The 27,977-nt window shown below is 38.3% G+C and overlaps 1 protein-coding gene across 1 annotated transcript in view; it reads left to right on the forward strand.

The window, feature by feature from the left end:
- Nucleotides 1-27,977, forward strand: part of CDK15 (cyclin dependent kinase 15) — a 93,270-nt gene that overhangs the window by 4,509 nt on the left and 60,784 nt on the right. Inside the window, exons 4-7 of the mRNA XM_037849684.1 lie at nucleotides 4,660-4,739; nucleotides 15,896-15,990; nucleotides 16,722-16,784; nucleotides 27,164-27,287. Of these exons, the coding sequence (XP_037705612.1) occupies nucleotides 4,660-4,739; nucleotides 15,896-15,990; nucleotides 16,722-16,784; nucleotides 27,164-27,287 (362 nt within the window). The remainder of the gene's footprint in view (nucleotides 1-4,659; nucleotides 4,740-15,895; nucleotides 15,991-16,721; nucleotides 16,785-27,163; nucleotides 27,288-27,977) is intronic.

Consider the following 27,977-nt stretch of genomic DNA (forward strand, 5'->3'; position numbering starts at 1 on the left):
AACAGGCGGGACACGGTTCTTTTAGGGTGAAGAAGCCAAGAGAGTTTATTAGGGGAGAGTACAAGCTTATATCGGGCGTTTAGAGGGCGGGGTAGCTGTAGAGGTTAAAGGCTTGGATTGGTTCTGAGAGGGCGCGGAGGTTGATTGAAAAGGGGCGAGAGTTGCTCCGGTAACGGTGTCTGGCAACAATGTATGCGCACTGGTGGTAATGGGAGTTGCACTGGCAACGGGGAGTGTCCGGGCAAGATAAGGGGGTGGGGAAAAGGCGGTTCCCTCCGGCAAGCCTCCCCTAACAGTGTTATTTTGGGTGAGGAAATGGGGCCTGCCTCCAGCCTCACTTTCCCAGGCCCGGGGGGCTGCGGAGGGCGCTGTCGCCCGTGCCCACCACCCTCCCCAGGGGCTGATCAGGTCCCCCAGCCCAGGCCCGCCAAGTTAAAGCACGTAATCAGTGTCCCGCAGTTCTAAATTTCAAGGACATGATAAGGTAAGCAAAAGAAACAGGTGAAAAGTATATGCAAAATTAGAATATTCTAATAGAAAAGTGGGCAACTAGGCAAATCAAAGAAAATAGAGAAGGGCAATACACATAAAAAGTCAGTTCCATGAGTTGTTAAATATATAAAAATTGAAATGAGATAATCTTTCTTAACTAACAGCCAAAAAAAAAAAAAAAAAAAAAAGGAAGAAGATAAAAACCATGCCCCAAAACTAAATCCCATTGAGGGAGGTATGTCAAAGGGACACAAGGCCAACTGAAAGAGTTCCCAATGGCCAAAGTTGGGAGAAATTGAACAATAAAATATAGTGTTTAACCCAAAATATAAAATAAATATCTGTGAGTCCATACTAATAAAAAACTAATTAATAGAGGAAAAGAAACAAATCCCCCAATGCAGAAGAATTCCAAATGGTTTATGTAAATACTCCTCCCTCAAGGATCCTCCGCTGTTACGTGTGGGCTGCACATAGTGGCTTCTTTCCAAAGAGTGCAAGTATGGGAAGGCAGAGGGGGTGGGGGTGACTTTGCAGTGGAGAAATCTGACAAATACTCCCTCGGCCAGGCGGTCAAGGTCAACATCAGCAGTCACAAATCATGTTGATAGTACATACCCTTGATATGATGTGATGAAAATCATTCTTTACCTTGCTGAACTTCCTCCTAAATACCCATAACCCCAGTCAATCATGAGAAAATCATCAGATAAATTCCAATAGTGGGGAATCCTACAAAACCTGACCTGTACTCCTTAAAACTGCCAAGATCATCAAGAACAAGGAAAATCCGAGAAACTATCACCACCAAGAGGAGCCTAAGGAGACATGACAACTAGATGTAATGTGGTTTCCTTGATGGGGTCCAGGAACAAAAAAGGACATTAGTTAAAAACTTAGGAAATACAAATAAACTATGATGGACTTTAGTTAACAATAATGTCTCATTATTCATTAATTGTAACAAATGTACCATACTAATGAGATGTTAATAGGAGAGACTGGGTGTGGGGTATATGGAAATGCTCTGTGTTTACATTCTTAATTTTTCTGTAAATCTAAAACTGTTCTAAAAAATAAAGTCAAACAAAACAAAATAAAACCCTGCCCAGTGTTGGCGAGGGAGTGGCTGAATGGAAGCTCTCAAGACCAGTTCAACGTGATGTGATCACTCAGAGGGAAAATTTGGGAACATGAGTTCAACACAATAAAAACTTGTGTAGTATATGCTTTTTGATTTAGCAATTCCACCCCCTCTCTAAAGACATCGTTGGGGTGGTGTGAAGATTTATCTAAAAATATGATCATCACAGTATTTTTATAATAGCAAAATATTAGAAACAATCTAGAAGCATTTGGAATTGGTTAAACACATTGCAGTATATTTATAAGCTTAAATATTATGTCATTATTAAGTTTCACATTGTATAAGAATGAATAAGAGAAAATGTTCAATGGGGAAAATAGGTTGTGAACAATGTCTCACTGTATTAAAAACAAGATATTTGTGCAAGCATTAATCTTCTGTCTTGCAGGCACTTAGCTTACTGAGCTTACAAAACAATGAATAAGGGGAGAGAAGATGAGAGAGAGATCATGTTGGGTTGTGAGCAGACCATGTAGCACTTAGGAGACAACTGTAAGAATTTGGCTTTTATTCTGAGTGAAATGGAGAGTTAACTGATGGATTTTGAACAGAAAAGGGACTTGGTTTGACTTTCATTTAAAAAGGATGCCCTTCAAGGACTTGAACTGACATTTCTCCAAAGAAGATTTACAAATGGCCAATAAGCACATGAAAAGATGCACAACATCATTAGCCATTAGGGAAACACAAATCAAAACCACAATGAGATACCATTTCACACCCACTAGAATGGCTACTATTAGAAAATATGGACAATTACAAATGTTGGAGAGGATGTGGAGAAATAGGAACACTCACTCATTTTTGGTGGGAAGGTAAAATGATGCAGTACCTGTGGAAGATAGTTAAGTATAGAATTACCATATGATCTGGCAAGCCCAAACTTCTAGGTACATGCCCAAAAGAATTGAAAGCAGAAATTCAAACAGATTCTTGCACACTGATGTTCATAACAGCATTATTCCCAATTGCCAAAAAATGAAAACTGCCCAATTATCCATTAAGTGATGAATGGAGAAATAAAATGTATATATATGCAATGGAATATTATTCAGCCATAAAAAGAAATAAAGTTCTGATACATGCACAACATGGATGAACCTTGAAGACACCATGTTTAGTGCTATAAGCCAGACATAAAATGACAAATATTTTTTATCTCACTGATATGAAATAATGAGAATAAGCAAATTCATAGTTAGAAACTGGAATACATGTTACCATGGGTTTGAGGAAGGGTGGTGGTAGGGAATGGGGAGTTAATGCTTAAATTGTACAGTTAAATTTGGGTTAGTAGAAAATTTTGGTAATGGGTGTTGGTGATGGTAGCACAACAATGCGAATGTAATTTAACAGCACTGAATTATATATTTGAATGTGGTTAAATGGGGAAATTTTAGGTTGAATATATATGACTAGAATAAAAATTAAAAAAAAAACAGGACTATACAACACAAATGTGAACCCTTTGTAAACTATGGACTATAGCTAATAGTACAATTATAAAAGTGTTCTTTCTTGGATTGTAACAAAGTAGCACACTAATGCAAGGTGTTAATAATAGGGTAGTATATGGGACCTCTATATTTTATGTATGATTGTTCTGTAAACGCACAACTTCTTTAATAAAAACAAAAAGGATATCCTTCACTACTTTGTTGAGAAAAGATTGTAAAGGCACAAGTGTACAAGCAGGGACACTATTAGGAGGCCACTGCAATAATTCATGTGAAAAATAAGGATGGCTCAGATATGCACACAAAAGGAAAGAAGAGGAAAGATGCACATCAAAATATTATGAGGATGCAAAGTAATTTAGGCAGAGAATAAAAATACATATGCAGGGCCCCCCTGAGGAGCTGGGGGGAAATGCAGAAGTGTTGGACTTCCTCACCTGGGTTGTTGCTGATGTTCTCACCAACATTGAGGACTGATGGTTTAGTATCCCAAGCCCTCTATCTTGGGGCTTGCCCTTATGAAGCTCGTTACTGCAAAGGAGAGGCTAAACCTGCTTATAATTGTGCCTAAGACTGTCCCCCTGAGTACCTTTTTGTTGCTCGGATGTGGCCCTCTCTCTCTAGCTAAGCCAATTCAGCAGGTGAACTCACTGCCCTACCCCCTACATGGGCCCTGACTCCCAGGAGTGTAAATCTCCTTGGCAACGCAGGATATGGCTCCCAGGGATGAATCTGGACCCGGCATCATGGGATTGAGAACATCTTGACCAAAAGGAGGGATGCGAAATGAAATGAAATGAAGTTTCAGTGGCTGAGAGATTTCAAGTGGAGTCGAGAGGTCACTCTGGTGGACATTCTTATGCACTATATAGATAACACGTTTTTAGGATTTGATGTATTGGAATAGCTAGATGTAAATACCTGAAACTGTCAAACACCAACCCAGTAGCCTTGACTCTTGAAGACGATTGTATAACAATGTAGCTAACAGTGGGTGACAGTGTGATAGTGAAAACCTTGTGGATTGCATTCCCTTTGTCCAGTGTATGGATGGATGGGTAGAAAAATGGGGACAAAAACTGAATGAAAGATAGGGTGGGATGAGGGGGATGACTTGGGTGTTCTTTTTTAGTTTTATTTTTTATTCTTATTCTTTCTGGTGTAAGGAAAATGTTCAAAAATAGATTGGGGTGATGAATGTATAACTATATGATGGTACTGTGAACAGTTGATTGTACACTGTGGATGACTGTATGGTATGTGGGTATATCCCAATAAAACTGAATTTAATTAAAAAAATATTATGAGGGTGGATTTGGTGGATTTTTCTCTATGCTTTCCCATATTCTCTAAATTTTCTATATCGAACACATTTTATAAACAGAAAAAAATGTTTTGGAATATACAAATATGAACTTTTATAACCTTTTGTTTTGAGATAATTATAAATTCATATACTGGAATGTATTTCGAAGAAAAAGTACCTTTGTTAAACCGTCATTGGTGTAAATGCTGCTGTGAACCATCTCAATAAGTGTGTACGCTTTACTCCCACTCTTCCAGGATAAACGGACAACTGGTGGCCCTGAAAGTCATCAGCATGAATGCAGAGGAAGGAGTACCATTTACAGCTATCCGGGAAGGTAAGAACAGTAAAATTGGACCTAAGAGGTCTGTTGTGAATCATTGCTCTGCCCCAAACAAGCAGACAAACATGTTGAGTCTATCTATTCAGCACCTAGGATTTTTTGTTGTTGTTGTTTGCTTGTTTCTATTTTTTGCACTTTCACTAAAGAAATTGTAGGTTTACAGAAAAACCATGCATTAAAAAAAGTTTCCATATAGCACCTAATTTTTAGTATTTATAAAGTAAAATGTTATTACTATGTCACTTGACCAGAACTATTAACTCTATGAATATTTACTAAATACCTTCTGTGTGTTTGGCTCTATGCTAGGTGCTAAGGCTATATGTATACTACTCGCAGTATCCAATCTATGCAAAAGAGAAAAATATATAATAACATAGTCACACAAATTATCAGTGGGCAATTTGCCTAAAAATAGCATATTGTTTAGCTAGCACTTGAAAAACTCTGTTTTCTTTATTTTTAGTGTTGTGCATCTATTTTCTCTCTTTCCTGGGCAGTATAGCAAAGTGGGTGAGAAACCTGGTGTCAGATGGACTTGAGTTCAAATCTTAGGTCCACCAATTACTTGTGATGTGACCTTGGGTAGGTTATCTATCTAAGACTCAGTTTTTTTTAATTACAAAAGGAGATGATAATAGTACCTATTTCACTGAGTTGTGTATGAGGATTAAATGAGAAAATGCATATAAAACACTCATCACAGAGTCCATTTTCAGCATTCAAATGTTGGCCATTATTATTATTATTTCCTTCTTGCTCCTCTCCCTTGGTGAGAGATAACTCATAATTTATGATTTAAAAATCAAGAAAGTAACATTGAACATAAATTGGTAAAATACAACTTATTAACCTTTTTGCATGACCCATTTGAAATAAAATGATGATAGGATTGATACCTATTTCAGAGAAATGGCACATCCATGGCCTTACATTCTTTTAACTATTTCATCTTTTTAACTACTTCGTCTTCACCTCTTTATCCAGCACATAGTTATGTACGAAGCTGAAAGATGAAAAGAAAAAGCCTTGATTTCTGTCAGAAGTTGTTTTCAATCTTAACAGAGCAGATAATTCAAGTTATGAAAGGTTTTATAATCAAGGTAGAAAGGGCCTGGTAAACGGAGGATAACGATATTCTTGGTGTGGCTAATAGAGTCAGTAGATTTTGAACTGAGCGTGAAAGGCTGGTGTATGCAAACAGGCATGGAAACAGCAATTCAGAAAATGATTTTATAACTGAATTTGATGCCATTTTCAAAAGCCTTTCAGAACCCATGGGAAATATATCTTTTTGAATTCAATTGTAAGGGCCAAATGGTTATCGGTTTAGCTGGGGATGCATCCTAGTGAGCTCAGGTGCATTCTGAGGAAAGCCTGGTTTTAAGTGTTTAATTTAATGGAAGCTGCATTTACTAATCTACTTATTAGTGGCCCCGTGAAAGGATGATCACATTTGGAAAGAGATGTGTGGATAGGTTAAGGAGTGTTTCTGGACACTGTAGCAGTCCCCAGGTCACCAGCATAAGGGAAGGGTCTCTGGGCCAGGATCCCCTCTTTCTCATTGAGCTGCCTCTTGCACTTGAGCTTGCCTATTGTTTGAGGCCTGCTTTGCTCAGATTTTGTCCACAGCCAAGTTTCTCAGGCTGACATTTTGACTGTAACAGTGAAAACTTTTGCCAGATTTGCTAACAGATGGTTCTCAGCATGGTTCAGAAAAGCTGTATCTGTATTCGCTCTGTATTCTAAATGTTCCTTTTATTGCATATTTACTGAGGAATTGCCTCTCCATCACAGGTGTTTGCAATTACATTTAGTATTCCATTGTGGACTTCCTTGGTTTGTTTTATGGACTTACCTTACTAAATGCTTTGCTTGTATAATATTAAAAACCACAAAAGGATTTTTTTTTTTTTTTTGACACATAGAAGGTTGTTAGGCATCCAATTTCCAACAATGAATGTTTCTTTTTCCAACTGTGTAAAAGCTGTAACCCCTTGTTAGAGGAGCCATCTCTTCTCAAGAAGATATGAGGCCTCATTTGAAAACTTTGGCAGTGTCCCATTTTTCCTGTAAGAACTTTAAGGATGTGAGACCAGGGAGACAGGAGGTTAAATGAGAAGGGCTGGAAGGCAAAATAAGAACAGCTGGAATTCATTAGTCAAAATCCAGGGTTACTAGCTAAAAAGGCAACCGAAAGCCACATGCAGAAACACTGAAAGAGTAATGCAGCCTTCTTTAAAAAGCCTTGAAGCAGGAATTACTTTTCCTGAACAGTTTGGCTGCTCTGATGGTTCTGCAGCCAGAGATTTATTGAGTAGGAGTTACCATGTGTATGGTCTCTCTCTATGAAGGTACAATACATGTGGCAGTTTATTAGTCTGTGCATTTTGAGGACTATTTGATCTTAATGTGTAATATTATGAAATTAGCAAAAGTATGGAGAGCACTAAGGGAAATGTCTTAATACATGTGCCAGGTACTTTTTGTGTGTTACCTTTCTCAATTCTCTTAACAACCTTTGGAGATAGATATTATTAATATTATTTCAATTTTTTATATGTGGAAACTGCCCCTGGTTCAAGATGACATAGCTAATGAAAGGCTGAGCTGTGATTCAAACCAAAACTGTGATTCAAAAACCCATACACTCTCTATGCAGTCATACTAAAAATATTTATTGAGCATCTACTATGGCCAGCCACTGTGCTAACTGCTAGGTACACTGTACTGCACAAAAATAAGACATTTCCTACCCTCATTCCTTTGCTAGTAAAAAAGGTCAGCAGTCTGTGTAGCAACTTAGAAAATCTTTTATAATTAGCCATAGAATAACTTTTAAAATATTTATTTTTTAAACTAGGAGAAAAAATTTTAATTTGAATAGACTATTTTAAGTTTTTATATAAAAACAATGCTTGCTAGTTTTATTAAGCTATGTAGCAAATATTATTTAGAATATATTTCTATAAACAGCCAATTTTTGGTTTAAACCTGGGACTTTCAGCCTATTAACAGCATTTGTTTAGGAAGCAGCTGTATAGCTAACTTTTTTTGAGTCTTTTTTTTTAACATAATCTTTTTAAAACTCTTACATCAAGAAGGAATGAAGTCCTGATGCATGCGACAACATGGATAAAATTTGAGGACATTACATTAGTGAAATAAGCCACAAACAAAAGGAAAAATATTGTATGGTCTCACTAATATGAACTAATTATAATGAGCAAACTCATGGAGTTCAAATCTGGAGTACAGGTTACCAGGAGATAGAATGAGGGTGGAGAATATGAGCTGATGCTTAATTTGTGCAGATTTTTAATAAGGTTGATTGTCAATGTTTGGAAATGGATAGAAGTGATGGTAGCACATGATTGTGAGTGTAATTAACAGTGCTGAATTATGGGTGTGATTGTGGCTGAAAGGAGAAGTTTAGGGTTGTGTATGTCACTAGAAGGAAAGCTAGAGGATAAAACATGAGACTATAACATAGTGAACCCTGTGTGGATGATGAAGATGGTTAATAGTACAAATACAAGAATGTTCTTCCATCAGCTAGAACAAATGTACATCACTATTATAAGGTGGTTAATAGTAAGTAGGGTGGTGTTCCAGTTTGCTAATGCTGCCATTTTGCAAAACATCAGAAATGGATTGGCTTTTATAAAGGGGGTTTATTTGGTTACAAAGTTACAGTCTGGAGGCCATGAAAATGTCCAAACAAAGGCATCAACAGTAGGTACCTTCACTGAAGAACACCAATGGTTTCTGGAAAACCTCTGTTAGCTGGGAAGGCACGTGGCTTGTGTCTGCTTGCCCCTAGGTTGTGTTTCAAAATGGCATTCTCCAAAATGTCTATCTCGGCTGCAGCTCTGAGGTCTTTCTATTTGTGAGTTTTTATAAGACTCCGGTGAACTAATCAAGGCCCACGCTGAATGAGTGGAGCCACACCTCCATGAAAATATTCTGTCAAAGGTCACATCCTAACCAGAGGTGTCACTCACAGTTGGGTGGGTCACATCTCCATGGAAACAACCTAATCCCAGTATCCCACGAGACTGGATTAAAAGATCATGGTTTTTTCTTGGGGGTCGTAATATATCCACACTGGCACAGGTGGTATACGGGAAAAAAATACAACAAATGCAAACTATGGACTGTAGTTGACAGTAATATTGTAATATTCTTTCATCAGTTGTAACAAGGGTACCACACCAATGCGAAGTGTCAATAATAGGGGGATATAAGAGGTATGGGATTTTTCTTTTTGGAGCAATGAGAATGTTCTCAAATTGATTGTGGTGATAAATGCACAACTCCGTGATTATACCAAGAGCCAGTGACTGCACACTTTGGATGGATTGTATGATGTGTAAATAAAACTGTTTTAAAAAAACAGCAAAAATCCTTACATTAACTTTATGAGGCAAAATGTTTTGTTTTTAATGGTAGAGATGAATGAATTTAAGGTTCAGAAAGGTTAGGTAACTTATCTGAGGTAACAAAGCTAGTAATCAGAGTTGTTAGTATTAGGACCCATATATATTCTACTCAAAATCCTTTCCACTTTATTATGATAAATTTGAAAATGCTTAACTAAAGCATTTCTCCTTTAGCATCAGTAAAAATGAAAATAGAAATCTCTTTTTATTATATATTTTGTATAAACATTAAGCAAAATGCTGAAAAGAAACATTTTAGGGAAATTAATATATAATAGTGTACATTCAACATTTCTGATTCAAAAATTGATTCTACAACACCGGTAATTGCGGTGTTTAAATTAGAAGCAGTTTCAGCTAAGAATATCTTAAGATCATTACAAAGTAATTATTCTCAATCCATAGAAGAGAAAACTGAGCCAAAGATAGGCTAAGAAACCTATTAAAGGTCATACAATAAGGTTGAGAAGGACTCTGATTAGAACCCGAGTCTCTGGTTATGGCAAATAGATTAGGACAGACCCCGGCTAACAACAAGCCCTCCCTGGAATGCAGTCAAATAACACTGTTACATGTTTATAAAACAAAATAATCCCAGGATGACAGTACGTGATCAGGATTACAATTCCAAAAAAATCGGATAATTACTCATCTACTGTTTGTCTAAATATTTGTCTAATCTTTATTTAAATTTATCTACATGATTTCTTTTCTTGGAATGCATAATGACTCATTGACTTGATTTGTGACACCCAGGCCAAATTTTAATGTTGGGGATTACAAACGCTTGTTTATTCAATGCCCCGTTGGGAATTGGGGGTGGGAATTATGGCCACTATTGAATCCTGTGTAAATTCATTACAACTGGCCTGGTCTTTGTTAATTCACAAGCACTAACTGAGCACCACATGCCAGGGGCTGTGCTAGGTGCTGGAGATGCAAAGAGAGGGGAAGGGACAAAGCCACTTACTGCCTGATGAGGGCTCCGACTACCTCACTCCACTGCCTGGAGCCACCTCAGGACTTTGGGAGTCAGCTTCATTCTTCCTGGTTGTCGTCATCTGTTATATTTTCTCCCAAACTAAAGCAGAACAGAGTAGAATAATATCAAAACATCATAACCTAGTGCACTTGCAAAGCATCAGTTTTCCCAAAACTTTACTAAATCACAACTCCCAATGGGACTAACAAAACCAAAAAGTTAAATATTCTTAAATTATTGCCAGATGAAAATGATAGTGTTCTAAATGATTAAATATCTTAAATGTATGAGAAGTAGATTAAATCTCATTTAATATCCAACTAGTTGGCCATGCTAGATACCTTTTTGGACACATAGAATTAAAAAAAGAGTAGTACTTTGCATTTTTAACACCAGCTGAATAAAATTCACTCATGGGCCATTTTTTTCCTGATCTTTTGGATTATGTTGTTTTCCTCAGGCATTATCTTTGGCTTCCTGGTTGTTCTTCATGTTCATACCAAGTCAATATGTGTTAAATTCTTAAAACAATACTTAGCACATCGAAGCACTCAATGAGTGTCAGCTACTATTATTATTTTTATCATCATTGTCATTACAAAAGTATTTTTGAAGTAGTCAAAGAAATTCCATTCTGATTTGCATGTGGCCTCAATGACCCCCAATTTATCTTTGTGTCTTTATTTTGAAGAAAAACAAAAAATAAGTATAATTAGAATTACATAATTAGAATATGTAAATTATAAAAATAATAACTTTGCAGGAATTAGAATACCCTGATTTTAGGGTCTTCCCCCTTCTTGGTTGGCTTTTGCATTCCTCAGCTAATTAGTCTGCAAAACAGATATCACATACTTTTGTGAAGTTTCTGAGGTAGCCTTGAAATTAGAAGAAAGGCTTTTCCTTCCCAGATTGAAGTCACACACATCTGAGACTATAGGCATTTTAGATCTCTCTGGTGCATAAACCAAACACTATACCAACAATACCCTGAGATAAATACTTTAAACATCACCAACTGTTTTATATAAATTCCCTATTAATAACTCAGCAAAAGTCACAGTTCCCATATAGCTGTTTCAGCAGTTTGGGGTGTTAGAAAAGCAGTAGTAGACAAAGCCCTCACACACACAATATTTGTAATCTAATGAGAGAAACAACTAAAAGAAACAAATAAGGATTAAAGACATCTTCCACAGAAATGCTCTATGCCAACCAAATATAAGTATATAAATGATATTAGGTAATAAGGTAATAAGTGACCGGTATAATAAGTGACCGTTAATTCAATAGTAAATACTTATTGAGTGCTTATAATGTGCTTATAATGTGTCAGTGTTGTAGGCACTGAAGATACAGCACTAAGCATAAAAGACAAAAGTGCCTTCTCTTAATGGAGTTTATATTCTTAAGGATGGAGACAGACAACAAACAGATATATACTGTATAATGTGGTGGTAAGTGCCATGGAGAAGAATAAAGCAGGGCATGGGGATAGAGGATCACTGGTGATGGATTGCAGGGAGGCTGCTATTTCATCTAGAGGGGTCGGAGAAGCCCATACCTTATGTGTAGCATTTGAGCAGACACCTGAGAGGAGCAAGGCAGGAAGCAGGCAGAAAGTTGAGGAAAGAGGGTTACAGGCAGAGATAACAGCAAGTGTGAGACCCCAGGCTGGAAGTAACAGCAAATAGGCCAATCTGGCTAGAGCCAAGTAAGCAAGGATGGGAGTGTGATGGAGCCAGGGCCTTGAAGGCCTTTACTGTGAGTGAGATCAGAGGCCACTAGAGGGTTTGGAGCCTAGCGGGGACATGGCCTGACTCCATTTGAGAAGGATCACTCTACCTGGCTGTCCCTGGAGAAGAAACTGCAGGAGTCAGGGGGAGGAAGTAGTGAGACTAGTTAGGAGGCATTTGCAGTAATTTAGCCCAGATATGAGGGTGGCTTGGGCCAGATGGTAGCAGAGGAGATGCAAATAGTGAGGGTTTCTGGACATACTTTGAAAATATTGCTGAGAGATTTGCTGATGGACCAGTCTAGGGTGTGAGAAAAAGAGATGAGAAGAGTTGCCGTTTACTACAAGTGGCTAACCTTCGTAAAGTGGATTAATAGATTTCAAAGAGTTCTGCAAAGAAATTGTGGACTGAAGATAAAACTAATAATGCACATACATGTGAACAACAGAGAAATGGCAAAAAATGACCCTTTTCATATTTCTAAAAAACTGAAATTATCAAGAAAACCACATGAAATAAAGATTTATACCCACTATTGTTAGCAATGAACCTTATCCTAAGTAGATACTGTTCCTTGAGCTTTTTAACAAATGGTATTATGAAGACATCATGATTAACAAAACATTTAGTAACATCATATTTAAGTGAGATTAGAATTTTATCATAAATAGAATTGCTATCTTAGCAATATTATTTATTTCAACTTTGCCATATACTTTTAAAATTTAATTCTGGTGTATACTTTGCTGTGTGTGTGTGTGTGTGTGTGTGTGTGTGTGTGTGTGTAAAGAGAGACTAATTAAAAAACATAATTTATAAATAAATACAAATATACATAAAATACATGCTCAAGCATTTTTTGACTGATGTGATAAATTTGGAAAGTATTGTAAACTCTTTAGCAGAAGCCTAGCATAAAAAAAATGTTAAGACGTTAACCTGGGATGGGGGTTGAAGGGAGTTCAAGGTAAAGAGGAGGACCAAGAAGCCAGGGGCAGAGATATGAATTCTAATTTGCATCTATGTAATGTTTCATGTTTGCCAAGTGTTTCACACATGGGATCTAATGCCATCCTCAAATCAACCCTGTGAAGTCAAGTCAGTAGAGATTTTGTCCCTTTTTCACAGGGAGTGAACTGAGACTGGGGTTGAGGTACTCTCTCGAGCTCACTCAGATAGGAAGTGACAGGGCCAGGATTCACATCAGGGCTTCTGGCTCCACAGCCAGCTCTCTTCATGAATATGTTTGATAAAATAAGTGCATACCCTTGGCTGAGCATTGTACTAGATGTGACAGTATCACAAAGAATGGCAAAGTCACTTATCTCTATTTCCATGTAGGCTTCAGGTTAAACACTTGCCTGTGAAACTGTTTACTACATTTATAAAGCAACATATTGGTAAAAGTGAAATAAAAAAATTTAGCCCAAAAGTACTCAGGTAAACATGTCATTAAAGCAAAGTGGTGTTAACAGGTGTACTAGGGCACCTTTGGTGGTAAGAGGTTTCCAGCTCAAACTGTTGTAAAAAGGAAATTCCCTGGCTCACAGATCTGATAACTATAGGAGGCTTGCAGAGTTCAAACAGTGTCACCAGGAATCTATGTCTGTCCATCTCCCAGTACGGTTTTTCTCTACCTTAGCTGTATTGCCAGGCAGGATCCTTGTGACTGGCCACAGCAACTCCTGGCTAAATCCTACAATCTGAGCCCTCACAGCAGAAAAGAAAGCACCTCTTTCCAGATGGCATCAGCAAGGGAGGGCTCTCCCACACTTTTTTGGGTTTTATGCCTGCCAATCACTGAGGCTCAGGGGGTACTGTGCTCTGATTGGCCAGGCCTGGTCACATGCCTACTCTTGAGTAAGGGTGGGACAGAATCAGGAGATGGGTAGAAGAAGGTTAGTTTTCCAAAGGAAAAAAAAGAAGTGTCTCTACTAGAAGGGTGAATGGATGCCAGGAGGGCAACACAACTGATGTTCATTGTAACAGGACAAGATTCCTGAAGGAAATAATTTTGTTCCAAATTTTGAAGGGGATATTTGAGAGTTTTTTTTTAACTTTTAAAAATTGTGGTAATATATACATAAAATTTACCATTCTAACCATTTTGAAGAGTACCACTCAGTGGCATCAGTTATATTCACAATGGTGTGTGACTATCACCACTATCTATTTTCAAAGTTTTCTTCCTCACCCCAAACAGAAACTCTGCACCCAGTAAGCAAAATCTCCTCTTTCCTCCTCCCGGGAGCCCCTGGTAACTCTAATCTACTTTCTGACTCTATAAATTTGCACATTTTGGGTATTTAATATACATAGAATCATACAATATGTGTCTGACTTATTTCACTTACCATAATGTTTTCAAGGTTCATGCACATTGTAACATGTATCAGAACGTCATTCCTTTGTAGGGCTGAATAATATTCCATTGTACGTATATGCCACATTTTGTTTATCCACTCATTTGTTGATAGGCACTTGCGTTGCTTCCACCTTTTACCATTGGTGAATACTGCTGCTATGAACATTGATGTACAAGTGTCTGAGTCTCTGTTTTCAGTTATTTGGGGAATATACCTAGAAGTAGAATTGCTGGGCTATATGATAATTCTGTTTAACTTTTTAAGGAACTGAAAAACTTTTCCACAGCAGCTATACAATTTTACATTCCCACCAGCTATGTATGAAAGTTCTAGTGTCTTTACATCCTTGCCAACACTTGTTATTTTCCAGTTTTTGATTGTAGACATCCTCATGGGTATGAAGTGATACCTCATTGTGGTTGTGATTTGCATTTCCTTAAAGGGTAATGATGTTGAGTATCTTTTCATGTGCTTATTGGCCATTTGTATACCTTCCTTGGAGAACTGGGCATTCAGGACCTTTGCCTGTTTTTTAATTGGGTTGTTTGTCTTTTTGTTCTTGAGTTGTAGACGTTCTATTTGTTTTTGTGATCTTATAGAATTCTATGCTAGTAGAGAATTGGTGCAGGAGCTTCATGATATGCAGACATACCCTGCAGAACATTCGAATTTTTATATTTATCTTTTCTTTTTCTTTAAGTCTTAAAGGTAATACTTCTTTATGCTGGGGTGCCCTGAGTTGAGACTTCTAATATCTTTATTGTGTCTTTTCTAGTCTCCACCATTCTGGTGCCAGTTGTTGGGTGGAGACAAAGGGATTGATGGGCTATGATGGAGAAGGATGTGTTTCTTACCCCTGGGTGCCCCAAAGACAGCCTTTCAAAACTCCCGTCAGCCACTCACTGACATTTTTGGTGGCTTCTCCCCTTGAAGGCTGCCTTTAGAAATCTAATAATAAATTGTTATTGAAGAGGCAAGAGAGAGTTCTCAGCTTTGCCCACTCATGCTCCCCCAGCTGCCCAAGTTTGGCCCTCTTCTCTTTTCAAGTTTGCATTTTCTCCTTTCTAAAGAGGTTTGCTACTCTTCCTTTAAGAAATTCCGTCTACTTTCTGTCATGTTTCAACCATTTTTCAGCTATCCACAACAAATCCACCAGCCCTATTGATCCCCTGTGTGACTTTGAATTCTGGAGCATGGTCACATGTTGCCATGTCCTGCTCTTGAAGCCAAAATACCCCACTTCTTGCTCTTCCAGTGGTCTTTATCTCTCCAGGCCTCCTCTACTGTAGCTTTGAAGCAGGGAATGATAAAATTCCCAGAGGAGAACATTTGCAAAGTGCCCTGAGTGCTTTGATAAAATTGATTGGGTAAATGGAAACATATGTTTTGCAACTGCTCTAGTCTGTAAGAAAAATAAGTTGGGTAGGGCAGTGACTAGCCAATTAACAAATAAGGAAGGTCCTTTGTCATTTTAAATATTATTTCACAAGAAGAGATTTTTTTTCCAACAATAAAAACCAGAATGGTTGATTTGAAATGCTTAAAAAATAAGTACAGCTTGATATCTTAAAAGCATCACTTTCATTATCAATGATTGATTTAACATTTTATTTAATTTTTTTAGCTTCTCTCCTAAAGGGTTTGAAACATGCCAATATTGTGCTCCTGCATGACATAATCCACACCAAAGAGACACTGACATTCGTTTTCGAATACATGGTGAGTTCACTCTAGCATTTTACAAAGCATAAGGCAAAAGCCTGATGCTTGTATAATGAATCTGTTAATATTTTATGGCATGATAAAACTTTCATCACAATGTGGAAGATATGGAAATCTTTCTTACTGCGATTAGTAGAGGGTTGTTGTTCTTGCACTCATTCTTTAGTCCCGCTTTTCCCACTACTTTTGCTGCTGTCATTAATGCCCTCCACCAACAATAATAAGCATTTTGAGTTTGCCTGCTAAATACGACTTTTGCATTTAATTCTTATCTATTTTTAATCACCTTCTGAGACAACCTGATGTTTTTTCCATTGACAATGAAGGCATAAGTCACAGGATTATTTTTACTGTATCCAAGCTCATTAAAGAACAACTCATCTTGTATTTTTGAGAGAAGAAAATATTCAAATAAGCAGAAAGAATTATAAGGTTATATGTATTTAATTGCCTCCAAGGACACTTGAGTAGTCAAAAAAATTCCTGCATCCTTTTCAGTGGCAGTTGTCTAACATGAGAATCTCTGTTTGAGCCGAGAAGCAGGCTTGCTTCTGAGGGCAGCCATACTGGAAAGACACACGGTTTGCCTTAGCAGTGGGGTCTCAGAAAACCTGGTCAAATTCTGAGCTTTGTGATAATTCAGGTTCGCGGTCTGCTTTAAGGCGATGATCTTCAGTCACTAGCACCATTGACTTGAAGCTCTTTTCTGTCTGTGCCGTTTTGTTTAGCACACAGACCTGGCCCAGTACATGTCACAGCACCCGGGAGGACTTCACCCTCACAATGTCAGGGTGAGTACTTCATACTTCACAGGTTACGACTCTTCTTCTGCCTCACCCACAGCAGAAGAATTTTGAAGCACTGCATCATGAAGCAAAGTTACATGATGATAGATTAAAAGATGGACATCACTGATATTCTACAGAAAAGTTACCAAAAAAAAAAACTGCCCCTTAAAATATGGTGAATGAATGTCTAGTCATTCTCTGAGCCGCCTAACTCTATGGGTCAGTCATTGTTACAGTGCAAATATGTCATTAGATATACAAACCAATTAAGGGAATAACACCAAAAGGAAAGACATGAAGCTAGGCCATTATAAAATAAATACCTTCTTCCTGGCAGACTACTGTGGCCTGTGATAAAGTCTGCATTGTACTTGGAGTTCTCCAATAGAATTAACAAACAGACTACCTTTGTTGGATCTTAACCAGTAACCCTTCTGTCTTTTATAAGATCTTATTATACATATGGGACCAACTTCCATTTTTCCAGTCATTGGGATAGAAATAATAAACTCTTAACTAGCTATGAATTATACATCCATTATAAATTTTAGAAATCACTTGTTTTCATACTTTCATTCCCTAAGTTTTTACTGGCATTAATTAATTAACAATTGAGCCTTAAAATAGCCATAGGAGGAATGTATCTGATGTATTCATTCATTTAACAAACATTTATTTATGTCTTCATTTATGCATTCATTCAAGAAATATTTATTGAGTACTTAGGTTTTGTGGTTTAAAGTATGAATGTTAGGTTTCTTGCTTTTGATGACCTTAAAGTCTGGTAGGAGGTATGGACAATTAAATGGCCAGTGAGAAGCAATGTGATAAAGGCCATTGTAAGTATGAATACTATGGGAACACATACTACAGGGACTTAATAAGCCTTGGAGGCAAGGGGAAAAGGAAAATTTGGGGGCAAGGGGTTGAGAAGAGTGAAAAAATATCAACATAACTCTATGAAGAATAAAAGGGAAAGCTAACTAGGAATTTTTTTTTAATGGCAGTGTTTAGCAATTCAGATAGAAGAAGGGAGAAAGTAGATAGCTGGATCGATCCAGGGTTGGATTTTTCCAGACATGTGTGAGAGAAAGACAGTTGGGCAAGAGAGTTTAGGAGATGGGCAAGAGAGAGATTAAAAGGTCAGTGGCTTCTAAGCTATGTCTAATCTGAGGGAAATAAGTGAAGACAGGCAGGTTGTTGACAGCTAGGGAGAGATGAGAAGCGTCAAGGAATTTGAGGTGTTGATTAAGTAGAAGAACAATTGAAGAAAGAATAACTGTGAGAAAGAGAGATGTTCAGGCCTGAGTGACTATCACATAGAAGATACTGTACTAAATGCCTAAAAGGATAAAAACAAACAAACCCAAAATCATAGAAGACATGATTCCTGCTCTCAAGGGACTTAGAGCCAAAAACAGGAGATAAGAAATATACCACCAAAACTATATAGGACATTAATTAGTTATGGATTAAAATTGGCTGATTAGCAATCAGCATGTTTTAAAGGAAATGGAATAGAATGGATGAGAGGAGAATAGAAAATGTTAGAGTGCATTATACTTAGTATTATTTTGTGCAACTTTTGTTCCAGTTGTAACTGTATTTAAGTTTATGTATGGGATGTGAATACAGGATACACATGTATTTCTCACTGTGGTTTGCAGTCAAAAAAGTTTCACAAACACTGAATTCGTCTAACTTCCTTATTCTGAAGAAGAGGAAACCAGGGTTTGAAAGGACAAACATTTTGCCTAAAGTTATAGAACCAGTTTTGTCATTGCTAAAAGTGTTCTTGGTTAAGATTCTTTCTCACTAGTGCCACCCCGCATCTCTGATCCTGTTAGGCTGAAACACAGAATATATTAGTGAAATGGGATACGTAAGTCAGGGAAAATAGATTGGGCAGTTAGCTAAGAGTTCCACTTTCTAGAAATGCAGACTTTATTTCTTAGACAGAAGAGTCATTGAAGGGGTTTAAGTTGACACAGTATGACATGATCAGAAGGAAACGTATGTAACCATGGTCTGTGGGATGGGGGGAAAGGTGGAAGAGACTGGAGTCAGAGATTGTAGTTAGGAGTCTCTTAATGTGGTCTAGCCCAGTGCTTCTCAAACTTCAACAAGCAGTCGAATGGCCTGGGGATTGATTCACTAAGTCTAGGGTGAGGTCTGAGCTTCTGCATCTCTAACATGATCCAAGAGGATGCAGATGTTGCTGGTTGAGAAGAAAGGGTCCTTAACCAGCAAGGGTCTAGGTAAGAAGTAATAAGGAGGGAGCTTCTTACCACTTTCAGTTTGGTGCTGCCCAGTCTGCAAATCGTTTGTTGCCAAATAAACTTTGATAAAATTTTTTAAATGCTTCAATTTATCCTGGTAAAATCTGGTGCCAGAAGCAGGATCCAAGGGAACCCCTGGCAGCCTCTGAGAGTAATGAGTAACAAGGCAAAGGTAGGTAACCAGGGAGCCATTATGTGCGCAGTACTTTCTTGCTGCACGTGGAAGTTGTGGGGAAGTCCCTCTTGGATCTGAGCTCCATGGCGTGTGTTGAGCCCTCCTAAGTTTATCTGGGCACATTAAAACTGGACGTACTGGGTCCAGATGAGGCCTCAGGTAAGACATCCACCCTTAGGAAGGGAAAGAAAGCACTGAGCACATAGAAAATGGGTGTCTTATTAAACTGAACTGGGTCTAGGGGTGGCCTCCGATAGTTTTCATTCTGATGCTTCCCTGAAAACACTTACAATCAGCTACAGGCTGGAGTGCTTTGTCTTCAACAAAAAGGACTGTCTCAAGGACCTATGGAAAGGACTACGCCAGGTACTCTGAGTCACAGGCTTCTAATGACAATGCTTAAATAACTTTGAGGGGATACCACTGGATGTAAACAAGATTCCAGAATTGTAATGGAGAAACCAAGGGGTTCGTGAAATTGTTAACCCAGGATCCAACAGAACAAGAATTAATTACTTAGGGCTGAATGAACAGATAAAGAATGATTTTCCGTTTTGTTTGGATTATTTCTGATGTTTTAATATTCTGTTTTCTGGATATAGACATCCCACACTCTTTTCCCTTAAGCTATTTCATAAAACATTTATATTTTTCTTCTTGCTTGATCCCTCCAGAAATTGGAAACTCTTACTCAATATTCTTATTTTTATGGTAATCTAATTATTTGCACAGGTTCAATAAGTATCTGTCCTCCTTTTAACAGGACATAATTGGAAACGCTGGTTATATAACCAAGGCTTTGACTGGAATGTCATGTTTGAGAATGATGCTCCTTTAATCGGGCATGACTGACACTTTTGAGAAACTAAAATTGACTTTATGGAACCAATGCTTACAAAATTCTCTTGGAAAAACCTGTCTGGTACCTGGCTCCAGGTTCCCAATCTTACAGATCAGCAAGGAAAGTCACTTTCTGGCAGGTATAGGAACAATATGATATTTGGGGGACTTCATGAAAGAGGAATTCATCCAAATCTATAGGTACTGCAGGTGAAATCTGGTGTTGAGTTCTTGGCTTGGCTTCCTAGCCTCAGGAGGGTTTTATAAGTCCCATCGGAGGTTTCTTATGAAAACTTCCAGCAATGTAAACATAAAAAGCCTATATGGTAAATCACCATTGTTGCTGCACCTATGTAAATAATTAGGCCAAATCTAATGAAACCAGCCTTATTTTATGATCAAGAATAATCTTTCTTGGAGAGATCTTTGATCAAAAGGAGGGTGATTGTGGAGATAAATTTTGTGCTTTAATAGAAAACTATAGCATGCTCCCGTGGGTTATCAGATTCTGCTCCTGTTCATTGACTGTGCTATGTTCTTTCCCCTTTGTAAACTGAAAGTAGCTGCATGATTTTGTTACCTACTTGTTAATTGGACTGGATACTGTGATCTTGCATATATTGTCTACCCCCAATGCCAGTCAGATAGTTTACTTAGGCTTTTTTGTCCACCGGGCCTCAAACTGACAAAGGCAAGGTAATGCCCCCAATCCCTTTACCTACTGTAATATAGGGTTCCACTCTTCCATGTGCTTCGTCATACCTTCCCTAGGAACATATGGTCTGGAGCAAGCAGTTATAAATATGCTTAAGTTTGTGAAACAGCTTTAAAACCACCCACAATGCTCTTTAAGTCCTCCAGGCTGAAGCTGACAGCTTAGCATCAGTGTTCTTGAAACGCAGATGGGTTCTGGATACCCTGACTGCTCATGAACAATGTTACTTTTATACTTATAAGTCTGGCACAGCAATAAATAACCCAAATGTTTTGGAGAACCACATTAAGTTGTTTCATGAAATCAGTCAGGCTCAAACATTCCAATGTGCAGACCTATTTTCTGACCTGGGTTCTTGTTTTAAGAAATATGGGGACAATTAGTATGCTTTGGATATATCTTTTAATTGTGTTTGTCTGTATGTTTTTATTTCTTGTTGTACAAACTGCTTCAAGATTCTGTTCAAATTCCTTGTCACCCTCAGGAGAGATGGTTACCTTTAAGATAGCTAATCAAAAGGAAAATTGGATAGAAATGGGACTGTCTCTAGTGGACCAAGACTAAAAATAAAAGAATAAAATGAGACATCCTGACTTGGAGAATGGGCAGTATCCATAATCCACCCAATGGAGTAAGTAACCCCACTCCAGGGGTCTTAAATGTAGTTGAACAGCTATCCAATGAACCTTATCGCAATCAAGAAATTAAAAAAAAAAAAAAAAAAAGAATAGAATGACTGACTGAGATTCCTTGATGATCATACAAGAAATTAAATCAGTGGTGGTGACTAGAATGTTTTAGATAAGTTTCTAAGGAGATTATTGGAAAAATGACCAAAGAGGGTAAATGTAAAATAAAGTATAATGGCCATCTGCATTGGGCATTGTGGGAGGAACCTCTTGCCAAGAAAGGATTTTCTGGAATTAAAAACAATCGACTTTCAGGGCCTTCCTGAGAAAATGGAACAATGGAACAATGGAACATACCCTACAGAATTGCAGGTAAGCAACACCTGTAATAAACCAGTTTGGGTCCACTAGAGATAGCTTATCAGAATGGACACGCATACCATACTAATCATTGTATATCTGCTCCGCACTCAATGAGACCACCCTATCTAAAATAGAAACCTAACATCAGCCAATTAGAACACTTCCTTACTTGTTTTGCATTTGCCCTATATAAGCTACCCCTTGCCACTCCTTTGGCAGAGCTCAATTTCAGTTTGGCACTACCCGATTCATGAAACATTAGTTGCCCAAATAAACTTTAATAAAAAATTTAAAAACAAACAAAAAAATGTAGTAAGTATCTAATTATGGTAATGACAATTAGAATGGAAAAGAAGGAAACTACCTGAAAATTGTAACACAGAAGAGTCAGCCAGGACTTGGTAACTAACTGGGTGTGAGTTGGGGAAAGGAAGGGGCCAAACATGGCTGGATTTGAGTTTGACTGACTAGGAGAAGTATAGCTCTATTGACAGAAATAGGAGAAGCTGGTTTGGAGAACAGGAGGAGGAGTTCTATTTTAGGCATGCTGAGCTCCTAATTCAGATGGTATATCCAAAGGGAAATGAGTGGCAGGCAACTGAAAAATGAACTTGGTGCTCAGAAGGAGAATGAGCTAGAGATGGTAGATTTGAGGGTAATCTGCACATTGAGTTTATTTTTTAAGAGTAGAGTAAATAACCAAAAGAGCAAATACTCCAAGAAAAAAGGATTGATAACAGAACTTCTGCCTTAGTGAGACAAGAAGAACTGGATAACAAAGGACAAAGGGAAGCATTTAGGAATGTAGAAAATACAGAAAAATACATTCTCATGGAAGTCAAGGAAAGGACAATTTCAAGAAGGACAACATGGTTAAGAGTACCACAAGCAGCAGGAATACAATTGAAAAGCAAACTTTTGAATACAGGGACCTTGCAGATTTGTGAGGGATACCCTATAAAGAGACAAAGTTATTAGGGGTGTATGGAGGCACAAATAAAGAAGTTATCCAATCAAAGCAGGTGGGAGTAGGGATGATGGTCCCCAGGGTGAAGGGAGCAGTGAAAATGCTGGGAAACCAGAGAGGGCATGGTATATTCCAAGAGCTGAAGCTGGAGTATAGAATAACAGAGTTTGGGGTAGAGATGAGGCTCGAGAGGTAAGCAGGGTCAGAGCATGAAGGGCCCAACTATGCCCTTCATATAAGGAGTCATTAAATGATTTTAAGCAAGGAGGTGACAATTCAGATTAGCTTTTTATAAAGCTCATTCTGATGACAGATTGGAAGGAGGGCAATACTTCCTCCTGAAACATTCTGTGGCCTTGACTCCATACTGTCCTTGTTCTTTTCCTACACACCTCCATACTCCCGTAGTAGTCTTCTCTTCCTCACTTATTCCCTAAATGCTGGTGTGTGTTAGCGTTCCAGTATTGACAGAGAGGCTAATGATAATGTGAGGTGATGGTGAAGGAAAGTGGGCAGATATGCAAGCAGTTATGTAGCAAGAATTGGTGGAAGAAGGAAGAGTCAGCAATGATTTTTCTGGCTTTGAGTATTAAAATGGATGTTGGGAAAAAAAAGAAAAACTAGTAAAAGGGAAAAAAAACCTGTTAAATCCAAAAGAAGACAAGAAGTGCTGTACTGGAGCCATTTTATATTGGCTCCTGAGAGCCAATTGTTAAATTTTTAGGAATTTTGTGAAATTAGAATATACAATTTACAATCAAATAAGATATATTAAAAACAAAGGCAATAAAAAAAAAGAGATGGATGTTGAGGCCATTCACTGAGATAGAGAAGCTCACTGAGAAAGAGAAACAGGAGGAAAAATAGATTTTGGTAGGGTACGGTGAGTTAAGTTTTGGACATACTGAGTTTGAGGTGATTTGGGGAAGTTCAATTGAACTTCAGACTATATGGGTCTCAAGTTCAGGAAAAAGATCTGAGTTAGAGATAACGATTTTGAAATCCTTGGAATACGATTGTTAATTGAAGCAATCAATGTAAGTGGGCATGATGGCTCAGAACAGAGTGATGAGAGAAGGTCAAAGATGGAGCCATAAAGAACAAAAATATACTAGAGATCAGCAGAGGAAGTGGAACCTATAAAGAGAACAGCCAGAGAGGTAGGAAAAAAATTAGGAGGTTGTGGTGCCAAGGGGAGAGAGAGCACCAGGAAGGAAGTCATGGCCAATGAGGCCAGATGCTGCAATAAGGAATGAGGCTTCCATTGCATCTCACAGCAAAAGGCATTGGTGACCATAGTACAAACGTTTTAAAGGAAGTGATCATTGCAGAAGCCACTTTATAGTGGCATGAATTTCACATTTCAGAGGACAAACAGTTCCATATGATGGCAAAATCCGATTTGTGACCATGGGAGTAAGTAGCTGGAGTGCACTGAAGATCATCGGAGCTAAGAAGGTTGGCTGGAGTTGTTCGCATCAGTGTTGGACATCATGGAGGCACCAGCTCTAATCCAGGTGCCATGGTCGTCAGTGAATGATGAAGAGTGATTGGGAGTTCAGCAGATGACAGTGAAAAGAGGAAGATGCAGCTGGAAGGCATGAAAGCCCAAGATGCAGGGGTTTTTACTCAAGGGTGAGAAGTAATGGTCTGGAAGTGGTATTCGGGGAGTGAGGAGGCAGCTGACCCCACCTTTTAGTGACTCAAAGGTATGAAGAAGTGAAGAAAAACTAGATTTCACTTGAGAATGCTATAAGGAAGCAGTGAACTCAGGGTCTTATATAAGGAAAGAAGGTGAAGGAAATTAATTGAAGAGGTTAGGTTGTAAGGAGTTTTTAAACCAGGATTAAAGAATGAAAATTGAACAGTGGGAAGGTTTGAGAGAGGGAGGAGCAGTAGATACTGGGCTAAATGAGAGGAAGCACAGAGCAGTATGGCGATGAGCTTATGTGGGGGAGAGGCGAGAGAGTGAATCAGAGAGGCTTATATTTTGAGTAGTGACCAAGGAAGACAGAATGGGGATCATAGTGAGGTTTGCCAGTCTCAGGTTTCTAACAGAATGAGTTCCAGAGATCCTGGTGGGTAAAAGGACTCAGGCTTCCTTGTAAGGAGCTGGTGCTGGTGCTGACTGATCTGATTGTGTGTGTTTTGTTTTGTTTTGTTTTGTTTTGTTTTTTGGGTAGTTGCCCAATGGAGATGTTTTGTTCCCAAGAGCCTCATTGTATTGGAAACAGGACCAACCCCTGGGATAAGGGAAGCCTCTCTGGAAAGTCACTGGTGACCTGGCTTGATGTTGACTGAGGAAACACCATTGGATTTGGTTGTATTATGATGAGCAATTGGTGAAGCTATAGCAGGGTTGAAGGAAGAATTCAGGTAGCAGGGAATTAAAGAGGGAGTGGGTGGTGAGGTTAATCAGCACAGACTGCAGTTTTGAAAAGATTGGCTGTAAAATATCATACCTTAATACCACAGTGCTTTACCTTTTACAAATTCTTGTAGACATATGCGGAGGCAGAGAGGAAGGGGACTGAGAAGCAAAAAGACAGGAAGTTGGTGTGACTAATTAGTGATAGCAGTCTATACTCGGGACATGAAAGATGTTTCAGGCTGACCCGCTCTCTCTCTGTCTCTGACTCAGCCAGCCAACTCTCTCTCTCTCCTGTCATGTTTTAATTTTCTGACTTTCCTACAGTTTCTCAGGTTGGTGTGGTGAAATCAGGCAGGTCTGAATTAGAGTTCTGGCCCTGACTCTTCCTTGGGCCCTAGTTTTCTTAACTGTAAAGTGAAGACAAACATATCTACCTCACAGAGTTGTTTTGAGGGTTATAAAAGGTGGTAGGCATTCAATAAATATTATTTTTCCCTTTCTTTTTTCTGTTTCTGTCCGACATCTGTCTCCATCTCCCTCTTTCCTTAGTCCTTTCACATTGAAAAATCCATTTTAAAGCACATATTAAGGTATCTGATCTTGTATCTGGAATTTAAGTTGATTTGTTATATTGCCTTTCCCATGAACATTTATATTTATAACTGAGTGGAGGGTCTAAATGCCAATATAGAAATTTTGTGCTCTGGTAGCCTTGTGGTTTGGTGAATGGTAAAATGAATAGTGTATGTGCATGCACACGTGTGTGTGTGTGTGTGTGTGTGTGTTTGAAGCACCTGGGAGAGAAAGCAATGGGAAGATTCATAGAGCCGGTGAACATTTGAAGTACGGGTCATGAGAACTTTTTAAAACATTTTTAAATGGCTTGCAAACCTGACGTGAGACCTACAGGGAACATACTGGGCCACAGGTGTGCCGTGGTAGGATAACTCCTCGGGGTCCCGTTTCAATATCAGACCACATTACTCAGGAACTTGGCTCCAATGCCTCATACCACTGTTAGCTCAGAACAGGTCCTAGCATCTCAGAAGTTCCTAGTTTCCAAGCTGCAATGGAAAAAGTAGATTTATCTGCACAGCTCTGCAGCTGCCATTTTGCCTATGTTCCCAGGAGTGCTGGGGCTGGCTCTCTCTTTCCTAAACTGTCAGAACATGCTTTTGGTTGGCACAGACCTTTGTAAACACTCACAGTGGTGTTTGAATGCTCACTTGCCAGTGGCACTGGAAAATAGCAAAAGACTCTTGGAATATTAAGCATTCTTTTTTTCCTTAAGCTTCTATATTGGTGGGAATCTCTCTGGTTTCTGTGCTTCATAACCACATAAAACATATTTAAATTGGGGCCCAGAATGTACTTTTCCTGTTTCTTTCCCTCTTTCTCCTCTTTCCTATTTATTCCTTGTCCTCTTTTGATATTTTTTTCTTTTTTGGTCTAATTTCTTTCCTCTTAATCTGTACTGTGTATTTCCCTTGTTTTCAACTTTGAACTTAAAACTTTAAAAATAGGCTTGCAAAGATAATGGTTTCTTTATTTCCTAATACCATCGAAGGATATATTTCACAGTCTGGTCTCCTTGTGTTGTTTTTTAGAGGGTTTCATATCATAGAGCCTGGAAATTTTAAGCAGTTGTAAACTTTAGAATATCATTTCCAGGTCACTTTGATCTTAAATGCCAAATTCATTGATGGGAATTTTTTTTTTTTTTTAATCTTTCACATCTAAATCAATAACTAGTGTTCCAAAGGAAACTTCAAAGTTTCACTTTTGATTTTTAAGGAAAGGTAATTCCTTCACTATCAAAGAAATGAGACATTAGGAAAAGCTAGAATCCCTTTGTTTAGAACACGATCTACTTAGTTGACTTTTCTTGTGCCTTTTTTTCCCTGTGAATGTAAAAATCTTCATTTTTCATGTTTCTCAGGAGACACTTTTACTATATTCTTTCTGATGAATGTTTTTAATTTAGAGGGGAAATCAACACATAGTGGCTCAAATCTGTTTGGATATGGTGTTCATTCCTTCCAGCTTTTCATGTTTCAACTTTTGCGGGGCCTGGCGTACATCCACCACCAACATGTTCTTCACAGGGACCTGAAACCTCAGAACTTACTCATCAGTCACCTGGGAGAGCTCAAACTGGCTGATTTTGGTAAGTCATCCCTCATGTCTGCTTCTGGGCTGTGAACAGTGATGCTTTTGTGGGCACACATTTAAAGCATCAACTAGACCCGGCCTTTGATAACTGGAGGCCAGGGGAACAGATGCTTTGTGAGAATATCAAACTACCATCTAGGGAGCAGGAGGAAGAAACAGGAGGAGACTGATAACTTCTTAGGATTTCATCAAGTCTAGTCCAATCAGAGACCCCAAACCTGGGCACCCCTACTATCCCAAAGCCATTTTTTATATATAGACATCTGTAGTGTGAACTGTACTTATGAAGTTTTCCTAAATCTAAACAGATATACAAATTCTGTCAAAACAGGTTAAGGTCATCCCAGGATGACAGGATAACAAGGTTAACTCTACACTGCAGTGTGGACCCCTGCTGGAGCCAGAGGCTCTAGGAGGCTTGTTCCTGCTTGCCTAACTATCTGTATCGATGTGACTATGTGGGTACCTGAGCTTTATGTTCCCATCAAAGAGATGAAGATTTCCTCCTAGTATTACTGTATTTTTCCATTTAAGCACTTACCACAGTTTATAATGGTATATATTTGTGTGATGATTTCTTCTCCTCCATTAGACTGTAAACATTATGAATGTAGAGCTTGGGTCTCTTTTTTGCTTATCATTATACCCCTACATTTATCATAGTAAATGCTCAGTAAATGTTGAA

Source organism: Choloepus didactylus, chromosome 9 (assembly GCF_015220235.1).
Source record: "Choloepus didactylus isolate mChoDid1 chromosome 9, mChoDid1.pri, whole genome shotgun sequence".
Classification (NCBI taxonomy): domain Eukaryota; kingdom Metazoa; phylum Chordata; class Mammalia; order Pilosa; family Megalonychidae; genus Choloepus; species Choloepus didactylus.